Genomic DNA, 21104 nt, shown 5'->3' with positions numbered 1-21104 from the left:
AACTACGGAGTGTGTTGTATAACGAAGTATTTATGGGTTAAAAAGGGACAGATTAACTTTTAGTAGTTGAGTACTGATGGAAAACCAGAGTGAATGTGCATTTCCATCTCTCACATTCTATTCTCTTTAATAATTTCCTGTTCTTCCTGATGATTCATCACAGAAACACGCAGTTTGCTCCTATTTTCAGATACCTGTGCCATGGAGGAAAGCCTAACAACCACCCCCTGTGTGAGTACATGTATGAATGACAAAGCAGTGGAGGGTCCCGTCTGTAACAACAAAAAATAAAATAAATAAATAACAAGAACAACAAAGGTCGATCAAATGGACCAATACGGCAAGGCCATGATAATCCACTTGGTAAAGTAAATCCGTTGGGAATCTTTGTTGGCCTTCAGACAACAATTTTGATTGCTAAAGAACCAAACGGGACAGGCGCAATAAATAAATAAATAAATAAATAATTTCCTGTTCTTCCTGATGATTCATCACAGAAACACGCAGTTTGCTCCTATTTTCAGATACCTGTGCCATGGAGGAAAGTCTAATAACCACTTCCTGTGTGAGTACATGTATGAATGACAAAGCATTGGAGGGGAGTCCAGAGCAGCGGGGTTTGCAGTGATCTCATTCAGATGAAGAAAAAATAAGAAAAACAACTTTGGATGTCTGGCCATGTAGCATAAAACACTAATCACATTTATGAACTGGAGGTTCTCTTACCAATTTGTCTTTAAGCCTTTCGCCTTTAATGTGGAACTCCACAGCGGTGGGACTAGGGCTTGGACTGGGACTAGGACTAGGGCTACAGGGGCTAAGGTTGCTGCTGCTTCCTCCACTGCCTCCACTGTGGGTGCTGTTGGTGTCCTCCGCCCGGGTGACCTTATAGACGGTGACACAGCTAAGTCCTCCACCGCCCAGGGGAAGCCACCCACCACTGGAGTCATCCCGAGTCATGACCACTGCTCTCACACGCGCATAACTGTCACTGTGGAGAAAAAAAGGAGGAAGAGAAAGAAGAAGGAAAACCCAGTGGTGTTAGTGAACATAATCTAGACTCATTAACATATTTTCAGTTGTCTCCTGGGTTCTTTTCTTTGCTTAAAATCACCTTTATTACAAAAGCAGCACTACACAGCCTCAGCCTTGACCAGTAATACAGTTTAAGTGCAGCACAAACAAAATGTTGAGCAAAGAGAACATACACAAATGATAACGTGAGAAAATTACAATTTAAACTAGGGATGCTGCAATTAGGAAATTCTGGGCCAATGTCTGTCTTTTGCTTTATTTGCCATTTACTTACTCGAAAAAACTGAACATAAGAGATTAAATTTTGCATTAAAGATACGTTTTTGGTTTTAGTACACAGCAAAACAACAGACTACGTCTGAAGCGCCCAGTGTGTGTGTTTAACCCCAGGCCTAGGGTGACTGACCATGTGGCCAAGTTAAGTCTGGCCACAGCTGATTCCCAACCTTTCTCTTGAAACAGGTGGTTTTAAACTAGACAGCACATGACCTGGTTTCCAAACAACATCATCCACTTTCCTTTAAATCACAGTGTATTATGACCATTATGAGATAGCCCTTTAAGATAATTAACACTGTATGTAACAGAAGGCAAACACACTAATAAAAAGTTTCGTTTTTTTTTAATGAAGCAGAAATAAAACATGGTGTTGATCATTTACTGTATTATAAAAGTTTCAGGGAATTTATAGAGAATTAACATAAAGCAGATGGTTGAAAAGTACCTAAAAAAAATCATCTTCTTTGAAATATCAATAAGTCACACACTCTAAATTAACAAGAAATTCAAATCAGAAATAAAACTCACAAGAACAAATTGCTATATTGTGCCAATGTATCAGTAATAAAGTAATAAGAGATTATTATCCCAATTACATAATGTAACTTTAAATCTGCTCGCCTCTCATTCCATGTCTTTTTCTGTCCCCTCACTTGGAGACAGATGTTCCGTGATTAGATAACACAGCACTGGGCCACCGGAAATGACAAAGGTCAGGGGGTGTTGAGGGCAGCGTTTTGCACAAACTGCTGGTAACATATTAAAGACTTGGAAAGATCAGAGCGCAGCCAGAAATAGTCAAAGAACTGAAGTATATAACTGCCGGATGTCTCCCTGTGACACATTGCTCTCTGGCCAACGTCCGGGTTAACCAATAAAGATGACATCAGAGTCTGAAACATTTGCAAAGAATGTCTTTTCAATCAGCGGCCAAATCTCAAGCATTGACTGAGGCAGAGAAATGTCACTATGAAGAACATGTAATATGAAAACAGTTAACATTTAGCTCTTGTTCTAAAAGAGGAATAACATCATCCTGGCTTCCCTCTTGGCTAACTCAATGAGGCCAACCTTTGGTCTCATTCCTTCCCCACCCTTGGCAAATCTCAGTGTTCAGGATATTGGTTAGTAATTAATCTAAGAGCCAGTGAGCATTAAATCTGAAGCCATCTTTTTCTTCATGTGAAAGCTTTGACCTGCCACCATGTAATAATTGACCAAAGTTTCCTCAAAAGAGTGATGAGCATGTCAAATAAGAGAAACTCAAAACAAGAGACAAATACAGAAAGTGATTTGAGAGTGGGGTAATGGCTTTAAAGAAATAAATGCTATATAAAGAGCATACATTCAAGAGGTGATCAAAAACATTCCAAATACATGCGTGTTCTAAATCTGCTGGTTGTGTAGATAAGTGCCTGTCTGCCATCAGAAATAAAAAAGAAAACCAAAGAAAGAAATTTCTGACTAGCAGAAAAACAACAGAATTAGCTGCCAAATATTAGTTGTCTTCCTTTTACACTTTTATGGTTCTACAACAGCTCATAGTGCATGAGGGGATGAGACATCTGCAATCAATAATTGTTGGTCGTCATCATCAGTGTGAGCCGAGCTGAGTCTTCTACTACTGCTTCAAATCTAAGGATTTGTCTTACTTCTCTGTTTGGACAAACATGTCACAGTCAAAGTCAATCAGACAAAAAATGAGGTTCACTTTGCAGAATACTGGTGGGTAAAAACAAAAATGAAAAAATAAATAAAATAATAACTTTGTGTGCACATGTTAGACTCCAAACACATGGTGTAGACCACAAGCAGCAGAACAGGCTTTAAACCTAAACAGGCTCAAAGCACTTTAAGTTAAACTGCTATTGTGGTACAAACATTTACTAGCCAGTGTGGTCAATGGCTTCCTGATATTCACTTGCCAAAAGGAAAATGTACCAGCATCTGGCAGGTGTTAATTTCTAGCCCTATTAACGTTATAATCTATCAAATGCCCTTTATATCCTTAGCTTTTCAAATTTAGACCTTTCAATTACTACTCAAACAAACAATCTCTCCATCAAACTGAAAAAGTTACATCAAATTCTTCTGTGATATTAAATTAAGCACAGTCTGTCTGTAGCTGACGTCAATTTTATTTTATTTTATTTTATTTATATAGCACTAAATCACAACAGCAGTCACCTCAAGGTGCTTTTTATTGTAAAGTAAATGCTCTACAATAATACAGAGAAAACCCCCAACAATCAAAACAAATCCCCAATGAGCAAGCACTTGGCGACGGTGGAAAGAGAAAACTCCCTTTTAACAGGAAGAAACCTTCAGGAGAACCAGGTTCAAAAAGGGACAGCCATCTGCTACGACCAGTTGGGGTTGAGGGAAGATTAAATGAAGAGCAGTGCATAAACACACAGCGAGTGAAAAATGGCGAGTATGAAGAAGCACCACCTAGGTCTGCTGCAGAAAAACTAAGGGAGGATACAGGGTCACCTGATCTTGCCCTAACTATATGCTTTATCAAAATGAAAACTTTAAAGCCCAATTTTAAAATTAGACAACTACATGTCTGTCTCTCGAATCCAAACTGGGAGCTCCTTCCACAGAAGAAAGCCCTGAAAGGCTTGGAATCTCGCAGTCTACTTTTAAATACCCTAGCAAGCCAGCTATCGGTGAGCAAAGTGCTCTATTGGGGGAGATATGGTATTATGAGGTCTATAAGATAACATGGGGCCTGATAATTCAAGATCAAGGTGCAAAGCTTGATGTCAGGAAGATTTTTAGGTTTTACTGAAGTTATCTAATTTCCAAAGATATTTTTAAATATTATTTTGTCAAGTTTATGAATATTACTTTGTGAATTTGTGATTTTTTTTCCCCTCTCACCTGATAATTCAACCAAGCCAAAAAAAAAAAAAAAGTGTATTTAGATATATTTGAATAAAATATGCATGTACACTCACACACACCACTTGTCAGTTCTGTTCCTAACGCCCACCCCAGGCTTATTAGACAGTAACTGGCTGTGGGAGGATGCAGGGTGACAAAACGCAAACACAACTAATTTCCTCTTTGCAATCTGCTACAAACACCCTTTTCTGGCTTAACCTTAGTTTAACAGCAGTGTCACTAAATTTGTGCATGAGAACCCATGCCCCACACACACACACACACACACACACACACACAATGTACTTCTGAGCAGCCAGTCAGAAGAATATGCTGCTGCTGTTATACCTCTCTACAGCCCCCAATAAAGGATATGGGTGATGGGTGCAGAAGGGACTGTCAGTCAGGAAGGGGTCCCTGGGGTGAACAGAAGGCAGGCGGTGGTGTCGCTCAGCCATGACCAGGGCACAATGACCAGGGCCTGACCCTTCAGACCTACCATCACACACATGCCAGCAACCATGACACTCACAGGGAGGGGGGCAAGGCTCAGAAAGGAAGTTAACTGAACTGAACTGCATACATGGATTTATGCATCTGGTCTAAAACACCCATGTCACCCAAGAGAGACTCCTGAACAAGAAGTATTGTTATTACTGCACTTACTTAACATTTATAATCAAATAGACACACCTACATCCTGGAGACCAAGAAAAAAAAAAAAAAAGAAAAAGCAAAACTCAGCCAACAAGTTTTAGATCAGTTTTTCACAGCAGTTTCTGTTCATTCTTAAGAGGAACACTAGCCCCAAAACAAATGTCACTGCAACTTGCTGCAACACATAATGCGTATATGCAGGCGCACACACGTACAAAGTTCAGAGTAGGATGGTGGAGACAAAAGCTGGCCTCCACGCCCCTTGCTGGGAGCACACAGTCGACTGGACACACAATTGAGAGCGGAAGCAGATCAGCTGGCCTGGGCCTGCAGGGGAGGGGGCAAAAGAAAAGAGCCCCCAATTCTGAATTATTCCAAGTTGTTCTGCTGGATGACTGACTTCATTTCCGACCGAAGCAGGAGAGGAAAAAAAGAAGGAGGGGTGAGAGTGTAACAGAGGACTGCTGGTGGGGGTGATGAGCATGATTGCTGGAGACCAAGGTGACAATAAACAGCCCACAACCAACACATAAAGAGGAAGCCATAATCGAGTATCTCACTGTATCAAACCTCATTTGCGAAAAGAACACACAGAAGGTCTAAAATTATAACTTGACTTCCACTTGAAGCAAACTGTAGTTTCAGTACTGTAACAACACTGCACACAAAATGTATTCAAATACATATGTGTACTGTGTTTGTAGTTTGACAATAGATGGGCAATACAAAAACAAACAAACAAAAACAACAAAAAGACCCTTTTTTGGCTGAATGACAATACAGTTATGTAATTGTATCACATTTTGCATTATTTTTGGTGGTAGCTTTTTCCATGTTTATAAGCATAATAAGCATGAAACAGCAACTTAAGTTAGCTTGCATGTTGCTACAGTGAAGTCAATGAATGTGCTCCTGTTCCTCACAGAACCTAGTAGATGGAGAGATGCAGCACTAGAAACTCTTTTCTTTGAAACTAGCCAAAGGTTTTTCAAAAAGCATGCTAAACGTATCACAAAAAAATAAATAAAACTGGAAAAAATAAGGAGATCTTTCAAGTGAGTGAGATAGGAATGTGGATGGGGCTGCACAGACTCAAGAGATCCAAATACTATAGCACAGACTTAGCTAAAGGGGAAGGATTTAAAAAAAAAGAAAAAAAAGAGGGGCTATGTAAACAGTCTTTTTCCACATCTTCTCCAATCAGTTTGCTAGGGATGTGCATGACTAGTAGACTAGACAATGAAATGTTGCTGCTCCTGCTAGCTAGTACCCGAAATACTAGTAGTGCAAAACTACTTATTCATATTTATTAACGTACAATAGCAGCTAACTGTTTGAAAAGTTACAGCGCCACTTGCTACTATTTGAGAGAAGACAACCGCACACCTCTTTCTACTTGACAGGAAGGCCTACACAAGCAAGGTGGAAAATAAGACGGAAGATAGCCACATAAACCAACAGAGTTCTGCAGATGTACAAAATGAACAACAGTGTCAGAGTAAAACAGAATGTAAACATCAAGATTAAGCAAGAACCACATACAACACAGACATGTGGACATTAGCTTGTGAGGAAGAGGGCTACTTGTGTTAACACTGTTAATGATCACAATCTGATAGCCACTTCTGTCCGCGTGACAAGCGCTGCAGTGGCATTTGAAAAATGATTTGATTACTGAAGAATACAATTAACAGTTTCAAATATGCACAAAATATTTTGATTTTGCTTAATTTTCACTATTTTCTTACTTTTAGACTAGTTGGCTATTGAACAACTAAAAATGAATCCGTCGGTCAGGAGCAAAGGAGTTGATATACAGTCCAGCCCTATTTTTTAGTGCATGAATATGTAAATGTGAGTCTATTTTGTTACTACATAAAGGAATAACCAAAGCTGTTTTCACACATCCGCATACACCTCTGAACTTTTCTAGACACGATCTGGCTGAGTTGTATGTGACAATGCAAAAGACCAAATCAGGCAGATTGGCCGTCCTACTCTCCATTAGAGAATAGAGCAAGTACTGTAACTGTCTGGACCACAGCAAGCAAATCTCTCTCTTGGATTCCTACTTGCTGAAAGAGAACCTCCTATTATGTACTACTGTGTGTGAGAACTAGAATATCGATAATTGCACTTTTTTTTCATCTGCTATGTCTCACAGTTAAAACTATGTCACTCGTGATAAATGGCTATTTACATACTTTATACATTGTGTACAAAATTACAGATATCACTTGCTCACAGAGAAGAGAAGAGAAGAGAAGAGAAGAGAAGAGAAGAGAAGAGAACTGGGGAGCACGTGCAGTGCAGGCAGGCAGGCAGGCCTGGGCCTCGAGGCCGGCTGCTCCAGTGTGGTGGAGAAGGGGGATCTTGGGACAACCATTTCCTAAGTGGACAAAGTGGCCGTTTGTCTGCTCCTCTGGCCCATGGCTCGCTGGACTCCAGCATGCCATCATGCTTTGCTCCTGTCTCAGCTTTGGGCCTCCCACCCCAGAAGAGAGCAGGAGAATTGGGGATATTTTTTGTGGTGGTGGTGGTGGTGGTGATGGTGGGGTGGGGGGGGGTGGGGGGGGGGGGGGGGGGGGGAGATCATGAAAGAAAGACAGGAAGGGGGGGAGAAGAATGAAGACGAAAGCAAGAGACGAGGAGAGAGAGAGAAAGGATGTGGCCTGAGCCCTGGGTGCTCTCCAAGTCGCCCTCCCTTTCCACTCCGTCTCCCCCTCCAGCCCAGCCCCTCCCTGGCCTGCCTCACTCTACACAATGGCCGCTTCTCTGCTGAAATTTCACGTTATTGGATCCCGGGCCTGGAGTTTTGTCCTCCCACAATGTCCAGGCAGCGGAGCATGCTGCAGGGGAGACACACTCTGCAAGCTAAAAGCTGGAAAACCATTCCTCCTTTCATTAGCATCAGAAAAGGGGAGAAAAGCCCCCTCGACACCACCTCTTTTATTTTTTTCCCCAATCACCCCTTTTCCCTCACCATCTCTCCTCCATATCAAAACTGGAGGAAGGCTATCAAGCACAGTCAAGCTCCACTAGACCACTTTGGCTTGTAGGACTTTTTATATTATTTGGTGGGAGGTCATTAAAATACCATTGGGAAAATAAACACAAGCTACTTATGCCAATCCGATTCCATAGCTTATCCTCTGAGAAGAAAGTGATCGCTAGGAAAGTGGGTGGGACATGGAAGATTTAGCAAAAAGGAACTCTGGGCGTTTGAGTCGCTTGCTTTACTTCAGAGGCTGTTATCACAGGAAAATTGTGATATTTTGACATTTCCTTAAGTACTTGACCTAAAATATACCAAGTGTAGTAGTATTAAGAAGGGGGAAATATTTTACCTTTATTTAACAAGTTAAGGCGAGTCTTCGGAGTGTATATTGCAAGTTTCTACTAAAAATACCTCACAAATCATTCATTCTGCAATGCCAGTATATCCCACCTAATGCAATACTAAAGATCATTTCAGTACCTGTATCTTTGAAACCAGGTGGCCTGGCTCAGGCTACATCCACACTAATGCGTTTTTGTTTGAAAACGCATCGTTTTCTCTCCGTTTTGTCCTCCCGTCTACACTGAGACGGCGTTTTCCTCAAGGAAAAACGCAGCGTTTTGAAAACACTCTCGAAAACATTTCAAAACTGAGCTGTCCCGTCACAGTATGGACACTGGAAAACGCAGACTTTCTAAAACGATGACGCATTTTAGTCATGTGATGCAGTCATGTGACCAATTAAACAAAGATAGCGGAGGACATTATACAGCAGTTGTTTTGATTGCTATCAATTTTGACAGCCCTACAAAAGATTAATATCAGTTTGTACATGCTCCACGTAGCTTTTTTTCCAATTCTTTAATTCTCACTCGCATTTGCGCATGCGCAGGACTGGAACATAAGCATTTTCGGCCGTTTCAATGTGGACGCACAACTCTGTGAAAACGACTGAAAACGCTAGTGTGGACGCGGCGCGTTTTCAGACGAAAACGCAGTTTTCAAATCTATCCGGGCTAATGTGGACATAGCCTTAGGTGAAGGCAGGGCAGTCGACAAACAAGAACAAGATATCTTCTTCCTTTCAAACATCTCTAAGTGTAATCATGTAATTATAACAGGAATTTGCAATGTCAGTTATAAAACTGAAGCAGTGTGTATTGTGATTCTGTCTGTCAGACAACAACATGGTTATAGAAATAATAATTAGAGCCGTGCCAAGAAGCAACTGGAATGGCTTGAAGGGCTATGTTTCTGTTGTAATGCCATTGTCGTTCTGCTGTCTGACAACAGGAATACAAAAATATTTACATGGTAACAACTTTATTAGAATTCAGCTTTACTAAAACAAAGTAAATGTGAGGACTGAGAATATATGAGAGGTACAAAGATGGAACAGAAACCTAGCATAGTTAAGACCACACCTAGTCCTTGTTTAGTCATTGGAAACTGGGTCTTCCTCAATTTATGCTCTTTAGCATTTCAAAGACATTCTGGCCAGTTTTTGGCCTTACATTCAAAATGAGTGAGTGACATTCGCTTTATGACCTTTGTAATGTGCCAATTTAAAGGTTCTTTTATGTGCTTTAACAACAGGCACTTGGTCTGCTTTGCTCGCAAATGAGACATTTCAGAGTTGGGAGTTTGCAGAAGCGACTCTAGCAAGGATATAACAATGGCCAACTGCAGATAGTCATTCAGAATTTATTAGGGTAGGTCTGTGCTACTCAGACGAATCTGTTCACCAGGCAGGGGTTTGCGCTTATCTCCTTTTAATGTGAGAGGGGGCTGCAAATCTGAGTTGGTTTTTTAGAAAGCTTTTCTGATACATGCAGAAAAGGAAAAAAAATAAAATAAAAAAATAAAAGGATGGGAATCTCTCATGTTTCATGGATCTCTTGGTTCACTGAAGACACAAAAGTCTGTTAAAAGTTGATGAAAATCTAAATTGTACACATCTCCTTCACCATTTCATGAATGAGAGGCTCATACATGCAATAAAACAAAAGAGTATGTTATTCCAAGACTGAAAAGACAAACTAATGGCACACATTCTTTCACTAGGATCATGCCTCATTGAAGAAATAAATAACATGCAATCTGGGACTCAGCCATTGATTCCAACAGTGCATCTAATCTGAATGGTGCAAACTAGCTAGCCAATTAGTGATGGTTCAAATCTCCCAAATAACCAGAGGCAAACTCAAGGGCACAGACTTACCCCAAAACAAACACCAACATGGCCAAACATGGATGCAGTGCAAATTATGACATAAGGTCAGAGCAAAACACTTTTAAACAGACCATCTTGTTACTCATTAACAGAAGTAACAATAGGACAATGCCTAGAGAAACACCAGCATCACAAGCCTGCTTACATTAACTGCAGTGAAAACCAATACGCTTGCTATAGAAAGAGAAGTGAAAGAGAAATTTGCCCTATCTCCTCTCAACACCTCAGGCTGCTGGTGAGTCATCTCGCTCACAAGAACATTCAGCTTAGCTACCAACTGACTCAGGGAAAAAAAAAAAGAGAAAGAAAATTTAAAAAAAAAAAAAAAAAAAAAAAAAAAAAAAAAAACAGGCTTACTCTGCTGCTGCACCACACAGTGAATCTCGACTTCAAAATGTCTCACCATTCTTTTATACAAACAAACAAAAAAAAAAACCTAATGCATACGACAAATTAACCGCTCATTGTCATGTCTGTTGTTATGTGTCACATACAGCAGTTAGTGGCACGGATTACCCTGGAGTCTAAATCAAAGATAGACCAAACCAGTGCACGAATGTCAGATCTACGCACTCAGACGGCATTTCTAACACTGATTTTCAAACCAACCCCTCCATTACTGGATTGGGCCCGCAACCCCAACAGCAATGTTGTAGGTGCCGCTGAACTGTGGCACTATAAATCAAAAGATTCCCATATGTGTATCAAATGCCAAAAAAACTATTCTCAAACATCAATCAAAGCCACATATTGAGATGATCTTAATTTGAACCACAAGCATTTGGAAAATTAAAACCTCGTGCCTGCCATTACAACAAAAAGAGGAAAAAGAGGAACCACAAATTTCGACTGCTGCAGCGTCTCTGGGCTGCTTTGATGTAAGAGTAGTCCCCAAAGACCAACCATCTACTCGTCATAGCTACTTTGAAACTAATGGGGAAACAGGAAGCTAAGGGGACAAGGCAGCCATCTAGCTGTGGGAGAAACTATTGATATATCTCAGGAGGAACTTGGGAAGGTCAAACCACCAAACCAAGATGATGGCCCATGAAGGTTAAGAGAAACTGCAATGACAAGTTGTACATCATCACAGCACGCCCAGTTGTTAGGAGTACTATAACATTATCATCATTATGAATCGTGCATTTTTCAAGCAGTTCTTACATGAACCTCTTCCTCTCAATAAAAGTCTGTTCCAAATTCTAAATATAGCCCCTAGACAGCACAAAATGTGATCAAAACTTTCCTGAGCAGATAAAAATACATATCCTTACAGGCCTCTAATTTTAATCCTATTTACAAATGTGAATCATTAAGCAATTTATTTGATAACACGTTATGTGCGCATAAATTCCCTCATCTAGGATCTGGCTCGATCTTTCCCAGAAACCCATATACACGCCAAATGTTTCCAGAGAAATACCGTAAACACTGCAGTGTGTCTACACAGACGCACACACAGAAACCCCTTCCTGTTTTCAAAGCGTTTGCAAACTCAATCAAAGACACAAGGTTTAGGATTTACATCTGTGCCCTTTTATGTCTGTGGCCTCACAGGAAAGAACCATCTTAGCCCAGCTGCAGCAGAGAGCTCACTACAAGGCTCAGCCTTCATGCTCCCGCATGCAGCATAACTAAACTAAAAACAATATCCACAATTCAGACACTTAGTGCTAAAAGCACTTCTTAGAGGCATTAGGATATGGTCTGTGAACATCAGAGGACCGTCCTGACAAAGAAATAAAGATAATCACTGCTATGTGGATGCTGTGATGGAGACACACACACACACACACACTCTTCTGGTGGCTTAGCAGTATATGTATATATCTACACATAGCAGAATTTCACATCAGGTCTTTCTCTTAAAAATCTGTAAATTGGTTTGAAATATCCTCCAAATACACTGCTGACATTTATGGCAGTTTATGTGTGCTCCTAAAATACTTCAAGAGGAAATGAAAAACTTAAAAGAGGGAAGTGGCTTGGGTTTTAAATACACAGAATCCAGGACCAAATCTGGCCATGGGAATGGAACAGCCCAAAACTATACAAGGCCTGTTCGTGTGTTAACATGTCTCAGTTACAGCCAAAGCCCACTGATTGTACAAAGGTTCATTGTCATTATTGAGACAAAGCAGCAGGTTCTAATAAAATAGGCAGACGTTCAGACATTGATACTCTCTACACAAGATAAGTTTTAGGATTACAAAACATTTTATTAGGTGGACACTGTGTCAAAGTCTGTAGAAAGACATTGTAAACTTCCCATTATATCCTAACATATAAGACATATATGTACGTCCTAAATCTGCCATGCATCTAATGAAATTTGAGAATGCAACCATCAACCAGTCAAGTACAATACTTTTATAAGTGTCCTTACATATCTATATATACATATTTGTCAAATAACACCATTTCATTAGCCTCTTAACTACTGCAGCCACAACCATCACTTCCTCAAAAGAATACAGAAGCAAAACCAACGACGTGGTTAGCTCAGCAGACTTTGTTAAAGGTAAGGTGTGTCTGCAAGCTTAGACTAGTAATACAAAGGTTTTGGAGGAGTAGGTGGTGGAGGTCACAACTAACAACTGGCAGTAACCCCAAATAATACTATCTATAAAAAGGTCCAGGAAATTGTTTAGCTTAACATGAGGGCCACAGGATATAGGCAATTACCCAGGCCATAAAGCACTAGCCCTAACAGCTGAAGTAGCTGTCTCCCTTTGTCGTTTCAGGACATGATGGGGGTTGTTTGGGAGGAATGTGTTTGGAAGGCTCCGCAACAGGAATGGGAGTGCAAACCAGCCCACAGGTGATAAGATCACAACAATGGCAGATAAAATGCTGAGCTGTCAAATCAATCACACAGATAGGAAGAGGACACAGGGAGAGGAATCACTAAAAGATCACACTGACAACAGACAATACCACAGCACTACAGGAATCTAAAACAATGAGCCTATACCCTAGACATGTTCGGTGAGGTACTGAGGCAACTGACCTTCACTGATGAGAAAAAAAAAAAAGGAGTCCTTCATCCTTTTTAAGTAAAAAAAAGAATCAGACTATATACTTGGACCAGCTAAAATATATTAGCAATATTAGCATGTGTTTATTAAAAACTGGAGGAGGATAATGAAAAACGATAATTTGGAAAACAAGAGATATAAGCACAGTACACCTCAAAAGGCAGCCGCTTTGGTAGAGATGAATATTTTAGATAAACGTGACATTCACAAAGAGACTGCTTGCACATACTGTGCTTGCATAAATCTCCCACGTCTCCCAGGAAGACCACAGTCCTCGTCTACAGAATTCACATTAGCCTTACATCACAGCACACATCCCAGACGAGACGCAAACCAAAATCTCACAAGGCTTTAAGTGTGTTCTTGTCATTTCAGCCATGTGAACATTGTTGCACCAAGGCCAAGTAACATGTTCTCAGCAAAGGGCGTGCTATGTGTAAACCAGCTCGGCTTACCACCTATCATTTAGACTAAACCACCTCAGGGCTATCTGTTCACAAACCACGTGGATACTTTCACATTAAATGTTTAAAAATCGAGGCAGTGAGAGCAAAATGTAAAAGAAATTAATAATAAAATAAATAATACATCCCTAGTTACATTTGTAAATGATCCTACACTTGTTCTACATATGAGAAAAAAGGCAGTTTGATTAAGGATTCAAAGGCTCAAAGACCAACATTTAATTTATCAGTGGAAAGTGGCTCAATTTCACAATGTAATATGGTGAAGATTACTATGAGGGGGGGGAATGATTATCCTTGACTCTTTAAAAAAAAAATGTGGCACACCAAATTTTTCTCTTTTTTTTGGTCAATAGACGTGTCATGAAAAATATTTCATTAAATAGACGCTTTTCAGCAAAAATAAATGGCTCAGGCAGCGCTCAGTATTCCGTTCACTCCATTACTATGAATCATACAAGAGGAAAGGTGGTGAAATCTTAGCAACAATGTTTGGATCGCTTCGCCATTTTAGCTGCTGCCATCATGCTGTGTGGAACTGAGGATTTTTATTTTTTAGCCTGTGGCAGTAGTTCTGAAAAATTGGGGATCTGGGGCATGGATGAGTTCCCGAGATTATTGAAGGGAGCAGCATCAAATTTAGGAGATGAGGAGGTTTCACCAATTCACACAATTCAAGCTGAATCAAGTTTTAGAGCAAATATAGCCTGGAATGAATTCATGTGTGAGCTCCTGTGCTTTGACATGAGGAAAGATAAATAAATCCATGACACATGTTACATAAAAACAAAACAGCAGTGTAGTTCAAGGACAAAACCTCCATGCATTAAATCAATCAGTCTCACAAAGGCCAGAAAGATTGAATGGGGAAAAACAACCACAACAACAAAAAACATGGGTGTGTTTCAGACATTAAACCGTGACACTGTAAATGGCTGAAAAGGGCATATGACTTCCTCTGTGACAAACGCATTGTGAAAGAAAAATCACGTCGAGATGGTTAAGAAAAACCATGTAAAATAAACGACTGGAAAAACGAGCACAGGCGCTTATATGCGACGTATTGTACCGCGAATGCAGAATATGTGATCACTGTGTGACCGTCGGTGCAATGCGAAACAGTGTACAGTGCTGTGAATGGGCAGGCAGGTACTTTATGAATGGAGGGGATCATGTGACCGCAGCACCTCCCGAAGCAGATATTTCTCACTGACTGTCAACAAGCGCACACAAGGGATCAGCCCATTAAAACAATACCAAAATGCGACCTGAAATGGGCGCGACGTGTACAAAAACACAGCATGCACATATTATAATCGATGCCCGTAGGTTGTGAGGCTCTGGACGTGAATGCGATGCCGTTTTTAAGCGTTTTTATGAATGGAGGATTGTGATATGTAAATGAGCATGATTGAGAAAAAAAATGGCATCTTCGGCTTTTCAATGCCGACTTTGCCGCATTAACCGCGAAGAGCCTTCATTAAAGAAAGGCTAGACTTAAAGACAAACACAATCCGCAATATTTTAATCGATGATTATGTTCCGAAATCATGGCGGACAGCAGTTAGACACAGATCTGGGCTGTCAATGCAGAGGACTCAGATCGTGATGTACTGAGAAAGCACTCACATAAAATTATATTTAGATTACTGCCATCTATGCGTCTGCTCCGAACGATCCTTCGTGAATGAATACATTTCCCGAACATAAATAATAATACACCAAGCAAGTGCCTCGTAAATGAGCAAAGATTAGTACACCTCAAATGTTGTGGCTTTAATTTGAATTCTCACAGCATATACTGGTTAGCAGTATCATAAGCCTGCAAAAAAGTAGCAACGAGATTAATATTTTACTACGGATCGATGCCACTGTTTCCCCGGCACGGTTCTCTTTAATCTCACAAGACAATCCTTTCTATTAGCTTGATAAACAAACAAACACGGGGGGAAAGTACAACGTGTTTCTTATTGTTGATATTAGTAAACCAAGACGATGAAATGGCAACGTTGCTCGGTTAGAAATGTCACCGGGAACTAACGTAGCTCGATGCTCGGTGTGTTAATATCTACACATATAAGCACATATTGAAGATTAGCTGTGTGTTTAGATGTAAATAATAAAATAATGATAATAATAATAAAATAATGTGTGTGTAAAACAGGACTCACTCGTTGTTTGGATTTGTTGAATCTTCACTCATTTTTTTCCTCACGGGGATCCAAATCCTAGCAATAGCATCGACGACGCAGTGACGGCGGGATAAAATACCACATATATCACCATTTTCCTTCACATACAGAAATAACCCCTATTTCGGATAGTAAATAAACGGCGTACAAGGAGCATGCCTAACTCAGCGTCCCTATGAAAAGCAAGTGAAGCTAGCTGGACGTTAGCTTTTGCTGGCTGGGCTCTAACGTTAAATCGCGAGGAGGAATGACAATCGTTGATTCATTTTATCCTCCCTGGAAGTAAAATCCGACCACAACAAATGGGCCATCTGGACCATCCTCTTCAACTGACACAAATCCCCGGCTTGCAAAAATGTGCATAGATCCTCAAAAAATGTAGAAACCGTTGTAGGTTGTATCGTTTGGCAGGTTATTTATGGCTGGCTGTCGAGCATCCATTCGCCAACTTCAGGTCCAGGACAACACTAGAAAAAGCGCTGTGCAGCGTTGCTCCGTCAACGTGTCCGAGTAATTTTCAGTAAAGGCATCCAATGCCCCCCAAAATGGTCCGACTGTTTTCAGTATTAGCACCGACAGTTAAAGTAAAAACACATAGACTTGAAATTTCCTTGAGAACTTGATGGACATCTGCTTTAATCGAACTCCATTTTCAACTCGGGGGGGAATGAAACATCGGAAAAATGGGCGGATATGTCGACCCTCGCTTGAAAAAAGGATCCTTCCGCGACGTAGTAAAAACATAACACTTGTGATAGAAAAAATACCAACCCAGCTCACACTTTGCTCTTTACGCTTAAAGAGTAGCGTATATTATACTAAACCGCGTTCCCCCGTAAGCGTATGCAATAACTTAGTAAGATTTCTTTCTAAAGTTGACCTAAAGTAGTCCCCCCACTTCCCAAAAGAAGTTTCCCTTCAATCACGCATTGAAACAAGAGGGAAGCGTCTGTGTGATAGCACGCAAAGTAGGCTAGAAAATAATCTAGAGGAAGGACCTGAGCTGACACGGAGACTTGGTCATTAACAATTTCTGGTGTATTCTTTTTTCAGTTGTATTATCGTGATCTACCTCCCCTCCGAACCGCTTTTAAAATCCTAATGCAAAATAGCGGGGAAGTGCTGCAAATATACACAACCGAGAGTGCTGCAGCACGTGGAATTATATCAGACCCTCTTCACGATTTATGTGTTTCAATTCAAGATGGTATTTCTATCTCTGAGCGTAGGCCAGGGTTATTTATTATTCAGTGATAGCAGAATGAAAAGTGAAAGACTGTAAAGACTAATTCAGAAAATGAGGATTTTTTTTCCTCTGGAATGTAGAAGCAAAAATCTGAATAGGGCACGGTGTGGGATTTTTGAGAACTGTAATTGTCCGTAAATGTAAATAAAATGCATTAGGATTACACTATAAGCTACAAAAAGGGGGTTTGGGTGATCACTAGAGAGTATGGCACTAAAACAACTGCGTGTGACTCAAAGTTGTGCTGCTAAAACTGCCTTACCTAGCTTCTAAAACTGTACCAGGCAGCTAAAGCGCCCTCCAGAATAAAACAGTCAAAGAAGTTGCCAGAAAAATCCATGTGTGCTAGTATGAATCTTAGTTGCAAATGTGTTAAAATCCTTTCAGAGCAAATTGGCAGCCTGGTTGCATAAGACTTAAATGCTATTGGATTTCTGTGCTGTGTGGAAAAGGCAAGAGATCAGGCTAAATGATTCTGCCTGGTTGTCATAGTGACAACATGTTGTGTGAGAAGTTTCTTTGTATTTCTCTGGCTTTCATACAGCTTGTGCTACAGTATTATGCTGACGGCCATATGAAACATCCCTCTGTGTCACTGTACATACACTACCGGTCAAAAGTTTGGACGCACATTCTCATTTAATGGTTTTTCTTTATTTTTATGACTATTTACATTGTAGATTCTCACTGAAGACACCCAGACTATGAATGAATGGAATTATGTAGTAAACCAAAAAATTTGAAATAACTCAAATTTTGTTTTAGATTTTAGATTGGTCAAAATAGCCACCCTTTGCTTTGATTACTGCTTTTGACCATCTTGGCATTCTTTTGATGAGCTTCATGAGGTCGTCACCTGAAATGGTTTTCCGACAGTCTTGAAGGAGTTCCCAGAGATTCGGAGTACTTTTTGGCCCTTTTGCGTTCACTCTGCGGTCCATCCCACTGTAGGATGTTGTGGTAGTTGTGCTGGTTCAGTATGCCTTCAGTTTTGAATAAATCCCAATCACATCTCCTCCTCCATGCTTCACTGTGGGAACCATGCATGTAGAGATCATCCGTTCACCCTTTTCTGCGTCACACAAAGGCACGGCAGGTAGAACCAAAGATCTCAAATTTGGACTTATCACCCCAAAGACAGATTTCCACTGGTCTAATGTCCATTTCTTGTGTTTCTTGGCCCAAACAAATCTCTTCTGCTTGTTGCTTTTCCTTAGTAGTGTTTTTTAGCAGCTATTTGACCATTAAGGCCTGATTCGCACAGTCTCCTCTGAACAGTTGATGTAGAGATGTGTCTGCTACTGGAACTCTATGTGGCATTTATCTAGGCTCTAATCTGTGGTGCTTTTAACTGGCGATTTCTGAGGCTGGTGACTCGGATGAATTTATCCTCATCAGAAGTGGTGACACTCGGGCTTTTGTCAGTTTTGTCACGGCAATGGTCATTGCGACTGCACTTCGGGGACAAATTTAAAGTTTTTGCAATTTTCCGGACCGACTGAGATTTGCTTCTTAAAGTAATGATAGACTATCGTTTCTTTTCACTTAGCAGATTGGTTTAAAAGTTATTGGACTTGCTGACAAAAATTTAAATATCCATCCATTCATCTACTTTCTTCTGCTTATCCAATTTGGGGGTGTGTAGTATTTGACAAGGCTAACACCAGAGAGACAGTTAACTATTCATGAATAGTTAACTATGTCTAATTTAGACTCACCCGTTAATCTAATCCAGGTATGTCACTGAACTGTGGGAAGAAGTAAAGATAACCTAGGATACAAGGATTGTTTTTAATACTTGAATTGAAATCCTGTAGAAATAGACTGTAGAACCCACGGACATCAAATCCTGTGTTTCTTCCCTTGAGATGTTCTGCCAGGCTTTTACTGCAGCCACCTTCAGTTTTGTCTTCAGTAACTAAAATTATGCCCTATTGGGCTGAGATCAGGTGACTGACTTGGCCACTAAGGAATATCCCATTTCTTTGCCTGGAAAGACTGCTTTTGCGGCATGTTTTGGGTCATTATCTATTTATACCCTGAAATACCGCCTGATCAGAGTATACCCCTATACACTTCAGAGTTCTTCCTTCTACTTCTATCAGCAGTCATATCGTCAATAAACACTAGTAACCCGATTTAGTGAGCAGCCATACATGTCCATGACATAACATCGCCTCCGCCATGTCTGATAGATGATGTGAAATACTTCATGAGCTATTTTATTTTTTCACCATTATTCTGGCAGAAGTTAATCTTGGTTGCACCAGAGCTGGGCAGTCTTGTTTAAAAGTTTTCTATCAAGGTCTAATTTGGCTGTGCTGTTCTTGAGTGTAACCTGGTTATAAACCATCTGTATTTACATCCATTAAGACTCCTTTTGATTTTAGACTATGACAAGGATACACCTACACTAAGAGTGTGCTTAACTTTTGAAGAGGTTTCTCTTAACCTAGAAATGAATTCTGTGATCTTCCAGGTGTATTGGCCAATGAATTGTTTTACATATTGTTCCAATTATTAATCTGATTACTCCCAACGTTTTTGCTATCTCTCCAATTGGTTTATTTTGTCTTTTTTTCAGCCTTGTGCTTGTGCTCATGATTTATTTTTCCTACTAGCATGCCTTTATCCTTTAGAGTATTTAGAGTTCAGGAAGTCAGCCTTCTTTCTCATCTCACAAATATGGATGACCCTAGTCCATTTCCTGTGTTTTTCACACTGAACATACCACACAATGTAGCATATTTAAACCGGCCAACAGGAAGTTTAGCTGATAGAAGCATCCTTAACTTTACTCACTAAATGCAATCAGACTCATCACAATATTCTTCAAGGCAGTAAACAAGATAACATTCCTGTATTGCCAACAAGGAACTACAGAATGGATGATATTTTTAGCCCGATACAATCCTCATTCATCAGAACTAAGCTGATGAGTGAAATGATTTACATACCACAGTCTGATGTGACTGGTGTTAAGTCATGTTCCTTTATTTTTCAGTGACTTTGCAGCACAAATTTTTATTTACTTGAAGTGTCTGATGCATCTTGTAATGTGAAAAGAATGTGATAATTCAATGTGAACAAAAATGATAAAACTACCAGACAAACTTGTTTCCATTGCGTTTTTATTATTTTCGTGTTTGCACAAAAAATCAGAATCTAAACTTCAGTAGATAAACAAACTTGCTCATGACATGAAAGCGGTTTTCTCTCCTTGAATGCTTTTATTTAAAATGCAGCATCAGAAAGCATTTGGACAGCAAAATGTGATCAACTGCACCTAGGATTACATGGGAACCTGTGATTCTGTACCATCCATCCGGTTCACAGTGAGCCCATCTGACACTGGGCGAGTGATTGGACATTTCCTGGACAAGTTGTTAATCCTTCACAGGGCAAAAGTAGATAGACACATAGGCTCACATTTGCACCTATATAGCTAATTTTGGAATGGCCACTTAACCTAATCCTGAAAACACTACAAAAAAGGGCTCCAGCAATACTAAGCACTGCACCACTGGGCATGGGAGATTCATCTATAGCAGACGTTTCCAACTCCAGGCCTAAGGGCCAGCATCCTGCAGGTTTTAGATGTGTCCTTGATCGAACACAGCTGTTTTAAATGGCTAAATGACCACCTCAACATGGCCCGGTAATGAACTAATCATTTGATTCACGTGTGTTGATCCAGGGTGATATCTAAAACCTGCAGGACACCAGGCCTTGAGGCCTGGAGTTGGAAACCACAGATCTATAGTTTCTGGCCTGGCCAAGAGAGAGAATCAGATGTCTATCCCCAAACATATTGCTCTGATCATCTCAGAAGCACAGCAGCTTCTAGAAATGGAGAACTATAACTGTGTAGCCATACAGTCTGCAGTAAACTCAGGCCAACGAATGACCCATGTAGGCTGATGGTTTGGTGAATGAGTTATCTATTATTCATCCCTTTGTTTGTTATAGAGATGTATATATATATGAATAAATATATGTATGTATATATGTATTGTAACTGTAACTAATTGACAACACTAAACTTTTAACCTCATTTAGCCACATTTGTTATT

General features: G+C 40.2%; 1 protein-coding gene across 1 annotated transcript in view; it reads right to left on the bottom strand.

The window, feature by feature from the left end:
- spred1 (sprouty related EVH1 domain containing 1) overlaps positions 1-16762 on the bottom strand; it is a 33159-nt gene extending 16397 nt beyond the window's left edge. The window contains exons 1-2 of the mRNA XM_006798447.3: positions 15765-16762; positions 727-991 (exon numbers count right to left, since the gene is read on the bottom strand). Coding sequence (XP_006798510.1) covers positions 727-991; positions 15765-15796 — 297 coding nt within the window. The 5' untranslated portion in view covers positions 15797-16762. The remainder of the gene's footprint in view (positions 1-726; positions 992-15764) is intronic.
- Positions 16763-21104: the final 4342 nt, after the last annotated feature.

This window comes from Neolamprologus brichardi, chromosome 19 (assembly GCF_056152115.1).
Source record: "Neolamprologus brichardi isolate AB-2024 chromosome 19, ASM5615211v1, whole genome shotgun sequence".
Taxonomy (NCBI): Eukaryota; Metazoa; Chordata; class Actinopteri; order Cichliformes; family Cichlidae; genus Neolamprologus; species Neolamprologus brichardi.
The sequence above is the reverse complement of the archived record's forward strand: the minus strand, read 5'-3'. Positions and strand labels throughout refer to the sequence as shown.